Below are 17,281 nucleotides of genomic sequence, written 5' to 3' on the forward strand. Positions count from 1 at the left end.
CATTTCTGTCACCAATCGTCTATGACCAGGGAAAGAGAAAAGCAACAACGCCCACGTCTGACACAATGACCTGTACTGTTGCTATACTATACTCTCCACCATATTGTACTGTACTGTACTGTACTATATTCTCTCTCTACTAAGTACAGCACTAGTTTTTATCATGGATTAACCTTCTAATAACTTTTTCCCATAACTTTTTGCTGTCTGCCCTTTTAACATTAAATTCCATCCTCCTCTGGCCCTGGGTTAGTCCTCAGTCTTTTTCTCCCACAAGCTTTGCTCCTGGTATTTACTGTTATCCACAGCCGGGAGTGGTCTTCCTACTCTCCTCCAGTATCTAATCTTAGCCTTCCCACTGTCACCAGCAGAACTAACAAAGAGTTTATCAGCAGAACAATAGCTTGACACGATCTGTCATGAAAGCAGCCAGAGAAACGACCTCTGTCTCACACACGGCATCTTGTTTCCATTCCTAAAAGCGGATGTGTTGTTCTCAACGCAGCCAAGAGAACATGTGGAACAACACGCGCTTCAATGACAACACAAAAACACACAGCAAGTTACAATCGACGCACAGATGTGCCGAGCGCTTGGAGGGAGCAGGCGTTCCTCCGGTGCTGTGGCAGCAGCAGCTTGTAGCTCTCTGCCTGGCCTCTGCCCGATTTCAACCCTCGTCTGGTTCCAAGCCGCGAGTCCCGATGGCAAACAGCTGTGGAGGCTGTTTGTGAGCAGCATGTGAAGAGTCGCTGAGATTCTCATTTCATCTCAACACATCGACACCTGTCCTTGTGACCCTTCGCCGACCCTTCGCTGACCCTTGACCGTGGCATGACGTCTAAACTGCCCCTGTTAGAACTGTACTCAGTGAAGGGAAGAAGTTGAATAAAGAGAAAAACAGGCTGACAGATGTTCATGTTGGCGGACAGATGCAGAACAGGTAGACCCGACTCTGAAGACCTGGGAGAACACGAGGTAACACAGGGAAACTTGTTTTTACAATGTTCACCTGAAGAGTCCACATGAACAACCCGTCTCTTGGGGGGGGGGGGGGACCTGACTTTTAGGAACATTCACGAGTTGTGACACATTTACAGAAAAGCTGGAGGAAGTTGATCTTTTCTTGGGCGGTCTGTTAATCTGTTGAAACATTAATCAAATAGAGATTTGTTCATAATTTGAGAGGAACAAATTCACAACGGTCATTTCCCTCCCTGTCATTATGTTGCATCACATCACTGTGACAGCCCCCCCCCACACTGTAACGTTAATATTAGCGTCTGTGTTGCTGTTGCCTGGCTGCAGTGTTGTCGTGACTTAACAACATGAACAACAAAGCGCCCCACGCACACAACTGCCCTGGTCGATTGAGGCAGCGCAAAGCGACACACAACAGGTGGCGCTGCTGAGACATGCTGCAGTAATGTAACATGTTAAGGACCGAGCAGGTGAACACAAAGGCGGGAAACTCACTAAAGACAAATGCATCCTTTCATCTAAGCGACAACTAAAAAATATACAATACTTACTTGTACTCGAAGTATCAGGCTTCATCAGTACAGATGTTTAAATAAACACAAGGGGCATTAAAACCTGACCAATTCTACACAGAGGTCAGTTTATTGATAATGGGGAAGTAACATGTTGTGGTTTCACTGGGGGGTCAAGCACTGGACGACTTCCTGGCCTGGTGCAGTGACGCCCAGAGATCTTGTGATAACGTGACAACAAGACAAAACTCCTGGTCTCTCATGTGACCACTGATAACATGAGAACCTGTGTTTGTCTTGACACTTTCTAGAGATTAAAACAAACAACATCAGGAGAGCCAGGCTGGTTGTGCTTGTTCCTGAGGGGCCATCACTTAGCATGATCTGTGCAGCTGTATGTTCTCTGTCACGCTAACAGCAGGGAACAGCCTGGCTGCAGGCTTCCACATGCCTCAGTGATCCTATAGTTAGCAAGTCTTCAGGGACTCTGGTTTTCCACTGACTGGGTTTGGGTGTTTAACTTCATCTAATGCAGGCAGCTGTTGTGGGACCCTGCATGTTTCTGTCAGACGGACCCACTCCGATGTTTGAGTTTATACCGCCCCCTGGTGAAAGTCGGAGGGATTTCATGTTAGTGGACGGAGATGAACCATGTGATCCTAAACGATCTGCACAAGAAACGATGATGTGAGAAACCACTGGTTCGTCTTCTGCAGGATAGACGTTGAATCTATGTATGAAAAAAATATTTGAAACAGAATTTGTTGGCGCAGTAAACGTCCACATTGAATTTTTAGCAGGTCATATCCCAGTTTCAAGTCAGTGTGACCTCGCTTCTCTGTTCGCAGGCTGGGAAACTGATTGTAAAACCAAAATAAAGTCACGTGCTTCTCAGAATTAGTCCAAGAGAGTCAATCTAAGATTCAATCAAAGTATTGATATATGAGAGAAAAGCATGATTATAATCATCACTACATTAAAAGGTCGTGTGGACAGGAATGTGCTTCTAACCAGGTTTATTTTGAGATGAGGAGAAATGTCAAACCTGATCTTTCATCTTCCATCAGCTGTTCCTGAAACCTTGTAGGGAAAGTAAATGTTCCTGTGTCCACCTTCATTGGGTGTCCACATACATTTGGCCATATACTGTATGTGTGCCCTAGATTCAAACAGAGTGAAGCAGTTACATCTCTTTTTCCCTGTTGATGTATTTCGGTCAGTTTGTTGAAGAGCTTTCCATCCCTTTACTTTTTCCACAGAGGGCTGTGGGTCAGGCAGGAGCGCTTCAAGGGACATTAGGGGCTCCTGGGCAAAAGGGAACTGCAACGGCGTCGGCCCTTAACACCAAAAACTCTCTCTATCTTCATCTGAGTTTTGTTTCAATTTTATTTCCGTCGTGTCTCAGGAATGTGTTCTCCTGTGGACTCTGCACACTGATGTATGAATGTGTGTCTGGGTGTGTGTGTGTGTGTGTGTGTGTGTGTGTGTGTGTCAACGGTTGAATGTGACTTGTGGTGTAAAGCCCCTTGAGTGGTCTGTGAAAGTTTTTTTTCTATAAATCCAGACGGTTTACCACATTCACCTCTCGAGCACTCCTCCTGTTTTCCTTGAACTTTCCTGATCTGCAGCCAGAGAGCTAAAGGGAGAAGCTGGAACTGGAAAAGTCGATGTCACGGAGGAGTTATGGCTCCAGATTCTTCAAAGAACGTTCAGGGCTCTTCACCAACTACACCAGTCCCTCACCTTTAAGGCCTTTTCGGTCTCCAGCTCGCAACATTCCCATTTAAGGTCAGTGTTGAACCATATAGACCCATAAAGCTGTCAGGAGAACATACAATGCTACTTTAGCCTCTCTTTGTGAAGTTGCTTCATTTTCATTGCCTTCTCTGTCTTTGGAATAATGAGAGACTCGTCTATGTTTGTTGGAAGCTGCACTGGTTTTTTAAGTGAGGGAAGTACAAACAGAAGAAAATCAGACCAGTTCGGTTTTATAGCTGAAAGACAGATTACCTCAAGCAGCTGCTGGTTCAGGACAGTGATGGCGTCCTGGTCCTGAGTCCCTGCAGGGGGCAGTGTTCCTCAAAACAAAGCTGCTCTGCTTCAAGAGGATCTAACAAACTATCGCTCATGCAAACCTGTCAAACACCCTCAACATTCCCAGAGTCCAATTTTACCTTTTGTCTGGACACTTTAACTTTGAAGGAGCCACCTGTACAACATCGCTGAGATCGTTTCTTGACCATTTTTAGATCTTTCGGGACATTTAACCACTCGGAAATTCAGAAATCATTGGAAATATCTGGTGAGACAGGATCCCAAATCCAGAAGTGTGGGCTTAATGCAGGATGGATCACATTTCTGCTTGTGCAATCATAAAATTTAGACACTGCATGGCTTTAAATAAGGGAAAACATATTTGTATAATTATTCACGATTGTCCAAACCGCTGCATCTCATATTCAACCATTTAGTTTTCCATGGGATTCAAACCTTTTCCCACTCCAGCCTTCTTTCCTCCTCTCCTCCACATTTATTCCATATACGTGTGATTTATTAATTTTTCCAGAAGAAAAACACACAATCCAAGAAGTTTCTTGTATAATTTATATTGAAAACATGTTAAAAACATTAGTTTCCCTTTATAAAACCGTAACAGTTGCTGCACTTGTGGTCATAATTACAACAGTGTCCTGGTTATCGAAGTCCCCCCCCCCCCCCCGTCCTCAGTATCCTGTGTTCCTGGAGCGACGCAGCTTCAAATCGAGGCTGAGTATCAAAGTGAGGGTGATCAGCTGCTCTGAGATCAGTTCGGCTGGTTGTCCATGTGTGAGGTCGACTGGTACGACTGGATGTCCTCTCCGATGAACTCTGATACTGTGGAGGGAGACGAGAGGAAATCAGTCCATCCATCCATCCATCCATCCATCCATCCATCAAACCAGCCATCTCATATTATTATCCTGTAATTTCATTTCTCAGCAGCAGCGTCTCAATATCTCTCCCCATCCCCTTTATCACTTTGCTTCTACATTCTTTAAAATAAACTTTTCAAATCGGCAAAAATAAACTTAAATGTCAGTGAGAGATTTTTTAACAGTTGGGTTCTTATACAATAATTATTATATCTAGGGAAAAAGTCAAAGATACAGTAAAATATGACAAGGGAAAAGTTCAATGATGCTATTTTGGCCTGAAAATAGACTTTTCTTATAATTACTTTACAGATGAGATGTTTTGCATTGTCGGCTAAAATCTAATATCACAATTCTTCATCACCTACCAGGACAAAATGCTCGGGAGCATTTGAAAGAGGAAGCAGGGATGAAGCTTTTAGAACTTGGCTCAAAACTTCAAGAAGATATCAGCTGATATACTGGTGGCTTAGAAATGAAACTAAACATTTAGCATTTTGACTTTCCTTCTAATTGAACCTATTCATACTCTTCAACATAAAGAACCAGGAATGTAACTCACCCTCTTCGAAGGTAATGTGGTGCATCGACACCGAGCTGCTAAACTCCAGGGGGCAGTCTTGCATCTTGGTGTCCCTCTCTCCCCCATGTCCCATCCCCATCACCCTTACCTGGGGGTCCCAGGCGTCATAATGGGAGTAGGGCGCTGGGAACATGTCCTGATAGGGACTGGGGTTGGGGGGAGGGGAGGGACACACCTCCTGAGAATAAGCAGAGTACTGGGGGTAAGGGGAGGTGGACATGGGAGGCAGAGGGGAGGTAGAGATAGGACTGCTGGCTGGGAACGGGCTGAGAGAGGAGGAGTGGGAGGGAGAGGGTGAGGAGGACAGGTAGGGTGAGTCCAGCCACGGAGAGGGAGAAGGGGAGGGAGGCTGCGGGCCGCGGGGGTACAGAGGAGGAAGGAGCTCGGTGAAGCCCAGCTCCAGGTTCTCGAAGCTGGGGTGGCGCTCGGAGAGGGCGGCTCTGGACCCGCCGGGCTCCTCCCCCCCAGCGTCGGGCGTGGAGCAGTACTCCTCGTGGTAGCTCATGGTGGGGCAGGGAGGAGAGTAGGTGGAGGGGTAGGGGGGCAGGTTGAAGCCCAGGCCTCGGTCCTCAGCCCCGGGGTCGCCCCTCACGTGGAAGCCCCTGTCCATCCGGAGCTGACCCTCGGGACACCCCGTCCCCCTGTCCAGAGGCAGCGCAGACGGCCGGGACAGCAGAGGGTCCTCCTCTTTGAACATGACTTCAGGGAAAGACAAGAAAAACCAATCACTGCACATTCATAATATTACTGATGAATATGAATACACCTTCCTGCTAATAAAGAATGAAAGTAGTATGTTAATATTGTTTGTATTTGTGTTTTCTCCCCAAAAATTTGGTTTTAGGTATTTAGTTATCAGAGAAGAACAGATTTTTAAACCAAATTAACTGAATAAAAATGGGTAAATATTACACCTACAATATTCAGGTTCAATACTAAACTCTGAACTTGGAAAATACAGTCATCAGAAATACACTTAAATGTATAGACAATGTTTCTACTGGGAACGCTGGACACTCACTGGGGAGATACTTGAAGCAGTGAGTGCTGCTTCTTTTCCTCTTCCCGTTGGACACGTACAGACTGAGGGACACGGGCCGGCTGACGGACAGGTCGCTGTAGGCGGGAACTCTCACGCACAGCAAACCCTACGAGGTAAGAAGGGACAAGGACATGTGACCTTGAGTTGAACTGCAGCTCGATCGGAGAGGAAAAGTGGTGAAAGTTGTGAATTACCTCGTTGCTGTTGTCACGGTCGACATGAGCCTCCTCCTCCCACTGTAACTTACCATCTAGTAGATAAGAAGGAAGAATTAAGGTCAAGTGGAATGTAGATGATGCGCACACACGCACACACACACACACACACACACACACACACGCACACACACACGATTGGAATCTCGAGGGTGTAAAAGGCTGAATTGTGGATGGAGGGAAATAAACTGGAGGCTGGTTTTTAAAAGAGGCCTCTGATTCTACCTGTAAATGTTATCATGTAAGAGTTTTTTCTCCAACTAGACAACAGACATTTCCCAGTCCGCCCTGTGGAAGTTTACCTGTCCCTCTCTCCATGAAAAGAACCCTGGAGATCGGCAGGAAGTTGGTGCCACTCAGCAGAAGTTCCTCTCCGCCCTCCACGGAGCAGGAAGTGATACTGACGGACTCGATGACCGGCAGCTCCTGGGCCGAGCGCTGGGCTGAGGGGGGGAGAACCAGCAAATCAGAACCAGTGGGAATACTCACAATCTAAAGCTAAAGTGTGGAGAGATAATTAGTCAACGAAATGATTAGTTGATCAACAGAAAACACACATTTCTGTGCACAGGCCTAAAGAGAATGCACCCAAAAGAAAAGGTACATTCATATCCCTGGAGTCCTTTGAAATTCATTATATATAACAATGACATGCAGGGACGTGAGGAGCCTAAGATGCTTCTACAGATGCAATCAGGAGACTTAGATCTTTCTAACAATATATTATCTCTCAGTGTTGTGTGAAGCTTTGATCCAAAAAACGACATGTGACCAGCAACTCACAGCATTCGATGGGCAGCGAGGCCGCCTGCAGAGCCAGGACCCGTCCAGGCTGGGCTGCAGGGGGCGCTAGATGGAGGTGGGTGCGAAACACCAAACGCACACGCGTGTTCTTCCTGCCGACGTCCGTTTCCCCTTTTCTCAGCTCGATGTCCGAGTTCCTCAGCTTCAGGATCCCTGCACAGTCGATGCTACAACACAAAGGATTTTATTCAAACCAAACAAACAGAACTTAATCACATTTATTTGTGTGAAATGATAACACCTTGTCTACATAGTTAATTCTGTCAAATATATAGTGGCACATATCGGCAAACAATTACGCCAATACTTGATAGACTCATATCAAAGACATGTAATTTCATGTCGCATCTTGTGAAATCCTAATATTATGGTTTTAAAATGTCAAATAAATGAAGTAAAAGTAAGTTTCCTTTCAAGAATTTAATGGTGTTACAGTATAAAGTATATTGTAGCATATAATAGAAATAAATAAACTACAAGTACCTCAATATTGTATTTGGCTTAGCATTTGTTGTGTAGTGTCATTATTTAAGGAGCCTCCTCCTCAAATATATCAGGTAGACATCACAAGAGCCTTGAAATCTAGAGACTAAAGCTGAATAACATGTACAATTGTGTCTCTACTCACAGTGCGGTCATGTTGTTCTCGGGGTTCAGGGGGATGTCCAGCAGTTTGGTCCCGGCCTGGACGCTCTCATGACTGGCAGTGCCCACCATCTTCCCCGTGACCCTGCACAGAGACACAGCTCAGACTCAAACAGGCCTCCAGCGGCAGTTTGTTTTTAAATGCACGAGTTCCGGGGATCTGCTGGTGATTGACTCAGTACCTGTGGATCTGATAGAAAGGATGCGGCCTGATGGATCTGTCGTCCGCTGTTCCGACGAAGACCTGAAGAGAGAGCGGTTTCCTCTCAGTGTATCCACACAGCTGAGGAGAGAGACGCAGAGCGAGAGGTGACATCGAGCTGAGACGAGGTCGGCAGCAGAGAAACACAACCTGTGACTTTCCTCCATTATTATGAGAAATAAAGATGGAGGACGTGACAGCTCCTAAAAGTGAAGCCAGAGCATTTTGACTAAAATGTAAAAGAACACGTTTAAATCAACGATTATAGTTTCTGTCATTTTTCTCATCACTGATGTTCTTACAAGTGTTCAATTATTCAAGATGTTTGGTTGTTATTATTTATTTGATGCTTTAAAAACAGGGTCAAAGGTCACGATTGACAGCTGAGATTCACTCATGATTGGTTTGTTGGGACAAATCTCTGTCGACACTTTGATCACATCCCTCAGGAGCTCGTTGATTTGTGCCTCACCTTGACCACAGGATGTCCCGTGGGCGTGGCCTTGACGGCTCCTCGGCTGCCCTCCGTCTCGTAGTGGGCTCTGTGGTGAGGACGCGGCTGCACCTCGATACGCAGCTCGTACTGGTCAAACTGGGACGGCAGCGGCCAGTCGAGCGGCGGCAGCGCGTTAGACCTGAGAATTCCAGAGACTGTGACCTTAGAGTTTATTTATACTGTTAAATTTGTACTTTAATGTTGTGTGAATAAGTGTGTGTGTGTGTGTGTGTGTGTGTGTCCTGACCTGAACAGGGGGCTGTGGGTGCTGGCTCGGGTCCTGCCCCAGGCCAGAGCAGGGGGCACAGAGAGGTAGTCCATGCCCAGAGGAGGGGGCTCTCTCCTGGGCTGCTGGCTCTCGGGCAGTGGGCAGTGGGAGCCGTGGCCTGGAGCCTGCTCCTGATCCGCCTCCCTGGGAGACAACTGGAGGACAAGAGGCCACGTTCACCACTGCATCGAAATCAAAAGTTCATAACATGTTTCATATTGGATCACAGAACCAAACCAGCATCTTCACCTGTTCCAGCGACGTCTTCCTGGTTTTCTGTGGGATGCTGAGCTCGCAGCTGCTGGGCGGAGCTTGCGAATTGAGGTGGGAGTCTCCGCCCTCCAGGTTGAACCCCTGCAGCTCCTCTGAGTAACTGCCCCTCCGCGAGGTGCAGGGGGAGGCCAGAGGGGAGTTTCGGCGCTTCTTGCCCCCGGGGGACGTCGGCCTCGATGACGGCGAGAGCCCAAAATTGACGGCGGCCTCGTTGAGCTCCTCCTCCTCCACCAGCAGGGAGTCGCAGCTGGAGGCGGGGCTGAGCCAGCCGCGGGAGGAGGGGCTGGAGGCAGGGCTGGGGCTGAGGGAGCCGGGGCATCTGTCACGGTAGCTGAAGGGGTCCAGCAGGGGGAGGTAGAGGCGCTCTCGGTCCCACCCACCTCCTCCTCCGCCCATGTCCCAGTAGCTGGAGATGGTCGGTGCTGGGTCGTCTTCTGGGGAGATGGTGGTTATCTGGATGCTGGGACACTCGACCACACGAGACTCTGACACCTGAACCGAGCACGAGAGGGATGCTTTACTCTCTTAGCTGCTTCTCTCACATAATTCATAAATCATCAAGTAACCACTTCCAACAAGGAGGTTTTGTTGGTTTGTACGAGTCACGTTTCTGAAACTCAGTTTATCCTCAAAAAAGTAGATTTAACTTCGTTCTAAATCAAGAAATCTCGAGTTGTGAGTGATGCATCGGTGCAGAGCAGCTATGATCAGTTATGAGTGATGTTAGAGATAAAGTTTTAACAGGATGGAGAACGTGCAGCAGGAGCTCTACTCACCTCATTGTTTGCAGTTAATGATGCAAAATGTGCAAAATATGCAGAATGGTTCATAAACTCTCTTTTTTTTTCCCGCTCAAACTGTCTGAGTGTAATAAACCAACAGGGGATCGTGACCAGGGGGTCTCACCTGCACTGAGCGAGCTGGCAGGCTCTCGTAGGTCCCGCTGAAGTCTCGGACCGCGGCCCGGCGTGGAGGCGGCGAGTGCATCCCGGCCCGCTGACTGGCCGAGGGCGGCGAGCTGGGGATGCTGATGGAGTGCGCGGCGTGAGTGGCAGCCAAGTGGTTGTCTGTGACTGAGAGAATAAACAATACGCAGATTGAATTTGAGGAAACGTGACGCAGACATGAAAATACGATTTACGCAATTTGGACGAAAACCAGCCGAAAGAATTCTTGTAATCAATTGCTGCTTATGTTCATTTCCCTAATATTCACCTTTACTTCCACGTGGGAACAATTTATTTTCTGGCTGCACACACACACAAATCTTTTTTCTCATTGTTCAAACACACTTTTGTTTTATATCACGAGGGATTCAGGGGTCATGTGACCTCACACTGATCTTTTTCCAGAACCGCACGATGACGGTCTTTAACTCTACTGCTCTTTTATATCTGGCACTGACACAGGCTCATTAGACGTCCATCAAAAATACTGTAAACACAATTTGCGGTAAGTAAAGACTCATTTTTCGATCATCAACGTTTTCATTTTCCTTGATTCACTGCAGTGTAATTGTTTCCATGTGGAGGAGACATGCAACTGGAGCTTTTTTTTCACAGGAAGTGAACGGCTTGCGTCTTTCAGTCAAGCAATGATGTGTTAATATAAAAGTATTTGAATAGTTTTGACTTCTTGGGGTGAATCTGCGTATTTGCTTTCTTGTTAGACGTCAGATTATCGCTCACATGCTGTAAATATGAAGCTGGATCCTGGAACCGAGGGGGAAACCCTGAGCCTGGTTCTCTCCAGAGGGGAGTCGGCCTATTACAGCCCCTTCTCATTAGATTTATCTACAATCGCCTAAAACAAAGGTCATAGTTTGAATGAAGAGGGACCAGTGTGAGGAATATACTGGGATCTATCGTCAAAAGTGAAATATAAGATGTTTTCATTCATCTATAATCACAGAAACTAAGATGCATTGTCCCTTTATATCTATAGATGCACATCCTCCTTAACAGAGTCCTCCATGCTGCACCACCATGTTTCTACAGAAGCCCAGAGGGGACAAAACTACACCTGATGGTCCAGAGAGGAGCTTTCACATTTTCACAGCATATGATTCTCCCACAGTTTGGTATAAGGTTGATGTTCCTTTATTCGGTTTATTCGGTTTATTTTACCTCTAAATTGAGACAATTAGGTGTTATTTTAAGATAATAAAAAATACGATAATTTAAATGTATACAAATAAAGTGTGTGTCTAAACGAAAGTCACCCAACTTGTAGATGAGCAACACCTACAGGTTCTAAACATCAAATTTGATTTCCTAACGAAAATCATTATATTGTCAAAGGTTAAAATATTGACTGTACTGTGGTGAGATCCTCACTCACCCAATAAATATATGATCAAACAAGATTACTTGTTAAAATCTGCTAAGAAATAATAAAAGTGATGAATAGATGAAGGAGGAACTAAACTTTATCATTTTGGTATAAAACAAACTAAACTCTTATATTCCATAGACCTCCAACAATCCACTGAATGCACCGCAAAGAGTTTAAACTTTCAATTCTGAACAAATCATGAAGTTAACTTTTGCCTCACTGATTCAAATCTTATGTCGCTAAGAGTCACAAAACCAAACTGGGCCGCTGGTCCTGTCAGTGATGAAGAAATCAAACCAAACTAAACAAACAACCACTGGGAACACGACCACAGGCCTCACCACCGCGTTTCCCCAGCGTGGAGCGGTCGCCCTCCGCACGCATCCACACGGGAGTTACTCTCCCAATGAGCGAGGCTCCAATCGGCCATTGTTGCGATGGCAGCCGGCCACACAGGCAACTTTTTGGGCAACACGGACACACAACAGCAAAACGCCAACAAACTAAGACTCAGGGTGAAAACTCTCTTCAAATGTTTCCTGGCAAAACAAAATATTTCCAAGTGATTAAAGCTGCAGCGCTGAGGCAACTCGTCCGCTGGTGGACGACTTCTCACTTGAAAACAGAGGTTTACATGATTGCGTACTGACCAGCGGAGCAGTTTACGAGTCAAGAGAAAAAGTTACCTAAACACTAAGTGAACCCAATAAAAGCTGATCTCAAGTCTGACGAATCGAGTTCGCGTTAATATTTTATTACGTGTCCTGAGCTGAACCTCACAAAAAACAGATGAGTGATTGCCAACCCCCCCACAGAGGGAGGTCAAATGAATCTGAGGCATTATGAGATGATCTGATGATCTATACACCACATGACACATGGATACTGTAATGAAACCGAGGAGTGCCTCCTACGTACACGTGGTAAAGAATGATCCCAGATCTGGTGGCTGTCGGATCCTATAAATAACTAATAACTCTGCTGCTGGCTATGATTAACTCAATTAAACAGCATGTGACAGTCTAAAACCAAAAAGCTGTGTACTGCACAAAACAGTAAACACAAACATCTATATGTTTGTAGACAGAGCAACACAATTCACCTGAAAAGGATTCAACACAATCAACGTTATATTTGAGTGGGAAGCCTCAATTACCACGTTAAATATAATTCGTAATGAGTTGTTTTGAAAGTTTTGTTGTTGTTTGATTTGCGCAAATATATTATACATAAATATAAAAAGACAAAATGCCTGCGCCAAGGAGGTTATGTTTTCACCCCGTCCATTTATTTGTTGTTTGTTTGTTTGTTTGTGACCAAGATTACACAAAAACAACTAAATGGAGGTCCACAAAATTTGGTGCATCTCTCAACATTTCTCTTGATTTTTTTAGAGAATCATTTTTGGATCCTGCTTGATAAAATAAATAATAATCAGGCATGTTTATGGGACTGATATTAATGAGTGTAGTTTGGTGCAGATCCAAATAAAAATCTGGTTCTGGTGAATTTAAATGTAGATTCATCAGGTGACTGTTGGGCCTGAACGTTTTCAAAATGCAGATGGCGATTGCTGTGATGGAATAAAATTAATTTGGACATTAGGAAATCTCGATGGATCAAGTGATGAAGTTTGTTAAATTAAAAAAGGCTAGAAAATCAAGAAAATACATATTTCTGCGAAACACAACTGCTTCAATCTTTCATCTTCGTTCTTATGAATCATTTGCTCATTTTACCTCCTTGTCTCCTCTTCTAACTGTTTCTGAAATGATCATTTCAATATTATTTAAAAGTACAGAGCAGCACAGGATTGAAGGATACAAACACATCATCGTGGCACTTTCCTGAAAGCAGCTTCGTCCACTCCAGAGAGGAGATTTGTGTTTAAGACGTATGTTTATTCTGTTTATATAATTCAGAGAAGTGCTTCAGTCACAAATGGATGAATGACAAAATCTTATTTTACGAATAAATTAATCTTTGACCTTTTGTCTCTACCTTGTCGAGCGACTAACAGACTGTTGTTATTTTTCAATGTCCGGAGTTGCAAGAAATCTTGAGAGTTAATTAAATTATTGTGATTTAAAAAAAACAATTTTTGCCGATCTCTCAGATCTTCCTTTAATCTTTGCCGCGTTTTCATTTCTCTGTCATTAACTGTTAAATTTTTCTCGGGCCAGTTCTGACCTTATGAAGCCGACTGTCGTATGAACCGCGACATGAAACACATTTTGTTTTTGTCCTGGTTGTTTTAAAAGTCTGTGTTTCTGCTATAAATTAAATTCGTTATGTTGCCAATTTGTTTTTGCCTCTGACCTCATGTTGCCGGGATAAACTTTCAATTATTTCCATTCAGGAAGATTTACAGACTTTAAATTAAAAATAGAACAGTTGTAATGGATCAGTGATCTGAATTTTGGTTTGGGATTTCAGCATCATGAATAAAAAGTGTGATTATTGCGAAATCCTACATTTGGATCCTTTCATGCATCTCAAAGTTACAGTTTTGATTGCAGCCATTATTAAAGTTGTGAAATCAATACTTAAGAATTTGTTGTTTGCATGTTATATGAATAGAAATGGAGAATAGAGGCCAGGGGACGTGAATCTAGAGGTCAGGTGTGAAGATGCAACCAGACAGAAACTCACTTCTGAGAAGGTTTATAATCTGAACAAGTACAAATTAATCACTGAATCACTTGGAGTGAAGAAATCATCTCGTGTCTCCTGCAGTTCTTTTGCATGCCTTGGGTGTGGTGATATAACTTTGTGCCAGTGTGGGTGGGAAACACACGAGAGAGTGGATGTGAGGACAGGAGGTGTGTGTCTGTGTGTGCATGCGTGTGCGTGTGTGTCTGTGCGTGTATATGTGTTTGTGTGTGTGTAGTGAAACATATTGGGAGATGGAGGTTGAGAGTATGCGGTGCACGTTCAGTACACACAGTACACAGAGGTTGAGGTTCCTACCCAGATGGCAGCTGTTAACTCTACTCACACGCACAGCTGATTGGAAACACATTGAGTCTGGGGCCGTATACACATACACACACACATACACACACACACACACACATGCACTAATAGGCAATAGAGAATATGCACACGGTAAGATGCATACCACACACAAAACAAACACACAATAAAAATATACTTGTGCTCACATTCCTACAGAATCAAGAGGCACAGACACATTGCATGCAAGTTCAAAGACACACACACACACAAACACACACACACACACACACACACACACACACACACACTCACACACTTCATTGATTTCCTAGTGACTTCCTCTCACATTAACCTCTGCCTAAACCTGGACATAAACCTAAACCAAATCTTATACTTACCCTTAAGATAAACCTAACCTTGCACTAAATCTTAACCTTAACCTCAGCCTCACCTTAACCAACACTTAAACCTAAACTAAACCTAAACTATACTTAACCTTAACCTTAACCATAACCATAACCTTAACCTTAACCTCAACCTTAATTTAAACCTAAACCTATCCATAAACTAACCTTAGCCTAAATCTAAACTTAACCTAACCTGGAAACATGTCTTCACCTTATTATTGATATGGACATTGATTTACGTTATGAGGAAGTGGTTTTGTCTCCATAAGAAAGACAAGTCCCCATAATGTGACAGATTGAGGTCCTCACAACATGATTAATATCTGGACCACACACACACACACACACACACACACACACACACACACACACACACACAGACAAACATACACACACACACACACACACACACACACACACACACACACACACACGCACACACACAGACAAACACACACACACACACACACACACACACGCAAACACAGATAAGGGCCCTCATTACAACAAATAACACACACTCATACAGAAGTTTCCTTTCCTCTCACACCTCCTCTCTCTTGGACCCATTCACAAACAGACACACACACACACACACACACACACACACACACACACACACACACACACGTCCATCTCTGGTTGAGTTGAGTCTAACCCAGGCTGCTGCTGCTGTTACCGGGCTCCAGGCGCAGCAGGGAGCCCTCGCCCTCCTCCCCGGGACCGGAGCTCTCCGGCTCGGCTGCGCGCACCGGCGCCGGCCCCTGGCTCTGCCGCGGCGGCGGATCCTCCTCGAACACCAACTTGAACTCGAACTCGCCCTCCTCCCAGCCGGAGCCCGGCGCGGCCCCCATCGCCTTCCGGCAGCAGAAGGACCAGGACCCGGGGACAGTGACACGATCTTATCTGCTTCTATCAAACCGCGGCTTTAAACGTCTGCGCGTAAAAGAGCGAGCTATCCAAGACTTCGTCCTATGCGCGCGTCATTGCGCAGAGATCCCTCCTCTTGGAAGAAACTTATCCACGCTGCTTCCACACGATGAGGACTTCTCCTTCACTCTTTGAAACTTTTTCCTCTCCCCAGATTTGATGCCTTGCAGTTCCCAAAAAGCCCAGATCTTCGCTCACAGGGTCTCATCTCTCAGCAGATTTCCCACACGCAGTCTGTTCCCTTCCTTCGCTTCTGCCTCCATCGTCATCCCATACAACTTCTCCCTCCTCTTCCAAGGCAGGGACGAAAAAAAGTGTATCAAATATTTTTCTCGTCCTTTACCCTTAATTGCCTTTGGGTGGGTTTCCCAGCTCCAGTTGGTCCGTTACTCATCTCCCATAGGATCTTACGCCTGTCAGTCAGGAAGCCCCCCCACCCACCCTCTTCATCTCCCCCCTCCATCCCCTCCTCTCCCTCGCTCGCTCCTCTGCCCCCTCCTCACTCACTCACTCTGGAGGTTTCACTTCGAGCAACTTAACATTTGCTTAAAGCTCCGGAACTCCTGCAAACTGGATTTTCTTTAATTACACATTTCACCTTATCCTCCATCATGTCCTGTTGTGTCCTGTCCTGAATCTCATCTGTTCTCGCTTCATTCTCACTATCAGACATTTTCAAGCCCCAAAAAACATTGTGATTATTATTCCAATCATGAGCAGGACTCATGGCAGGCGGCTCCCTGTCCCCTAAACCCTTCCATTGTGGGCCGGCTGCATGGCCGCCGCCGGGCCTGTGATGTTAACTGTCAGTTAGTCCACATAAGAGGGTCTATTTCCTGTGGCGTTGAACACATTACCCCCCCACCCCCCTCTCTCTCTCTCTCTCTCTCTTTTTTTGGCTGTCACTGATTCCTCGCCCCCCCCCCCCCCCCTTCTTCTTCTCTTTCCCTTTTTTTTCTTCTCCCTTTACCCCACTCCTCCTTCCTCTCGTCTCCTCCTCGTCCCTCCTTCTTCTTCACTCTCCCCTCCCTCCTTCTCCCCTCACCGCAGATCTGTTTCTCATTATCCTCTGCAGTCTGCTCTCTGTCTGAGTCAGGAGACGAAAAACTTAAATAAACACTCTCTCTCTCTCTCTCTCTCTCTCTCTCTCTCCGGCCTCGGTCCAGCTCCTTATTCCTCCTCCTATACCCCCTCCTCTTCTCACGTCTCCCCCCCCCCCCCCTCTATCTTCCCTTTCCTCCACTGGTTCTCACAACCGTCGTACTGGAGAGTGACTGGGGGCCTGTTTCACTCTCCCTGTCGTCCTCCTGGGGTTGAGTGGGCAGGCCCTGGGTCCTGGACGGATCTCAAGATGTTACAGTCTGGTAGGGGAGAGGGAGAAGTGCAACCAGGCAGGATGACGCAAGGGTTCAAAGCCCAAAACAAGACTTGACGAATCTGTCACCACCACTGTCACTGAATCTCCAAATGACATGATTAGATTAGAACGTATTCAGGAAGTCAACGTACTGTGTGTGTGTGTGTGTGTGGGGGGGGCATTTAGTTTGCTGTTGCTTATGATTATTATCCTACAAATTACGTCCAGGACCATGAAGGTTTCAGTTTGCTTCCAACAAAGTGTCGGATCATTGAACTTCCCTGATGGTGGATCCAGCAGATTTAGGGGATTTTCTGAAACTGATATTTGACATCAGGTGAGAGAGTGAGAGAGAGAGAGAGAGA

At 45.6% G+C, this 17,281-nt stretch overlaps 1 protein-coding gene across 1 annotated transcript; it reads right to left on the minus strand.

Moving 5' to 3' along the window:
• Positions 1 to 4,154: 4,154 nt before the first annotated feature.
• Positions 4,155 to 15,969, minus strand: nfatc4 (nuclear factor of activated T cells 4). Its single transcript, XM_053437586.1, has 13 exons — positions 15,288 to 15,969; positions 9,837 to 10,003; positions 8,907 to 9,422; positions 8,637 to 8,812; positions 8,366 to 8,528; positions 7,874 to 7,974; positions 7,675 to 7,776; positions 7,026 to 7,213; positions 6,545 to 6,685; positions 6,222 to 6,277; positions 6,007 to 6,133; positions 4,965 to 5,684; positions 4,155 to 4,364 (listed from the first exon to the last, which is right to left on the minus strand). Exons 1-13 carry the CDS (start codon positions 15,481 to 15,483, stop codon positions 4,294 to 4,296), a joined length of 2,724 nt encoding a protein of 907 aa, XP_053293561.1. The 5' UTR covers positions 15,484 to 15,969; the 3' UTR covers positions 4,155 to 4,293.
• Positions 15,970 to 17,281: the final 1,312 nt, after the last annotated feature.

Source organism: Pleuronectes platessa, chromosome 13 (genome assembly GCF_947347685.1).
Source record: "Pleuronectes platessa chromosome 13, fPlePla1.1, whole genome shotgun sequence".
Lineage (NCBI taxonomy): Eukaryota > Metazoa > Chordata > Actinopteri > Pleuronectiformes > Pleuronectidae > Pleuronectes > Pleuronectes platessa.

What these genes read in the sequence shown, in the direction of transcription:
- nfatc4 (XM_053437586.1), bottom strand. Translation starts at nt 15,483, where the DNA reads ATGGGGGCCGCGCCGGGCTCCGGCTGGGAGGAGGGCGAGTTCGAGTTC. An exon ending in GAGAACAACATGACCGCACT is followed by an intron (nt 7,214 to 7,674) that starts GTGAGTAGAGAC and finishes TTTGTGTTGTAG; the next exon opens with CATCGACTGTGCAGGGATCC. An exon ending in CTCGCTGCCCATCGAATGCT is followed by an intron (nt 6,686 to 7,025) that starts GTGAGTTGCTGG and finishes TCCCCCCCTCAG; the next exon opens with CCCAGCGCTCGGCCCAGGAG.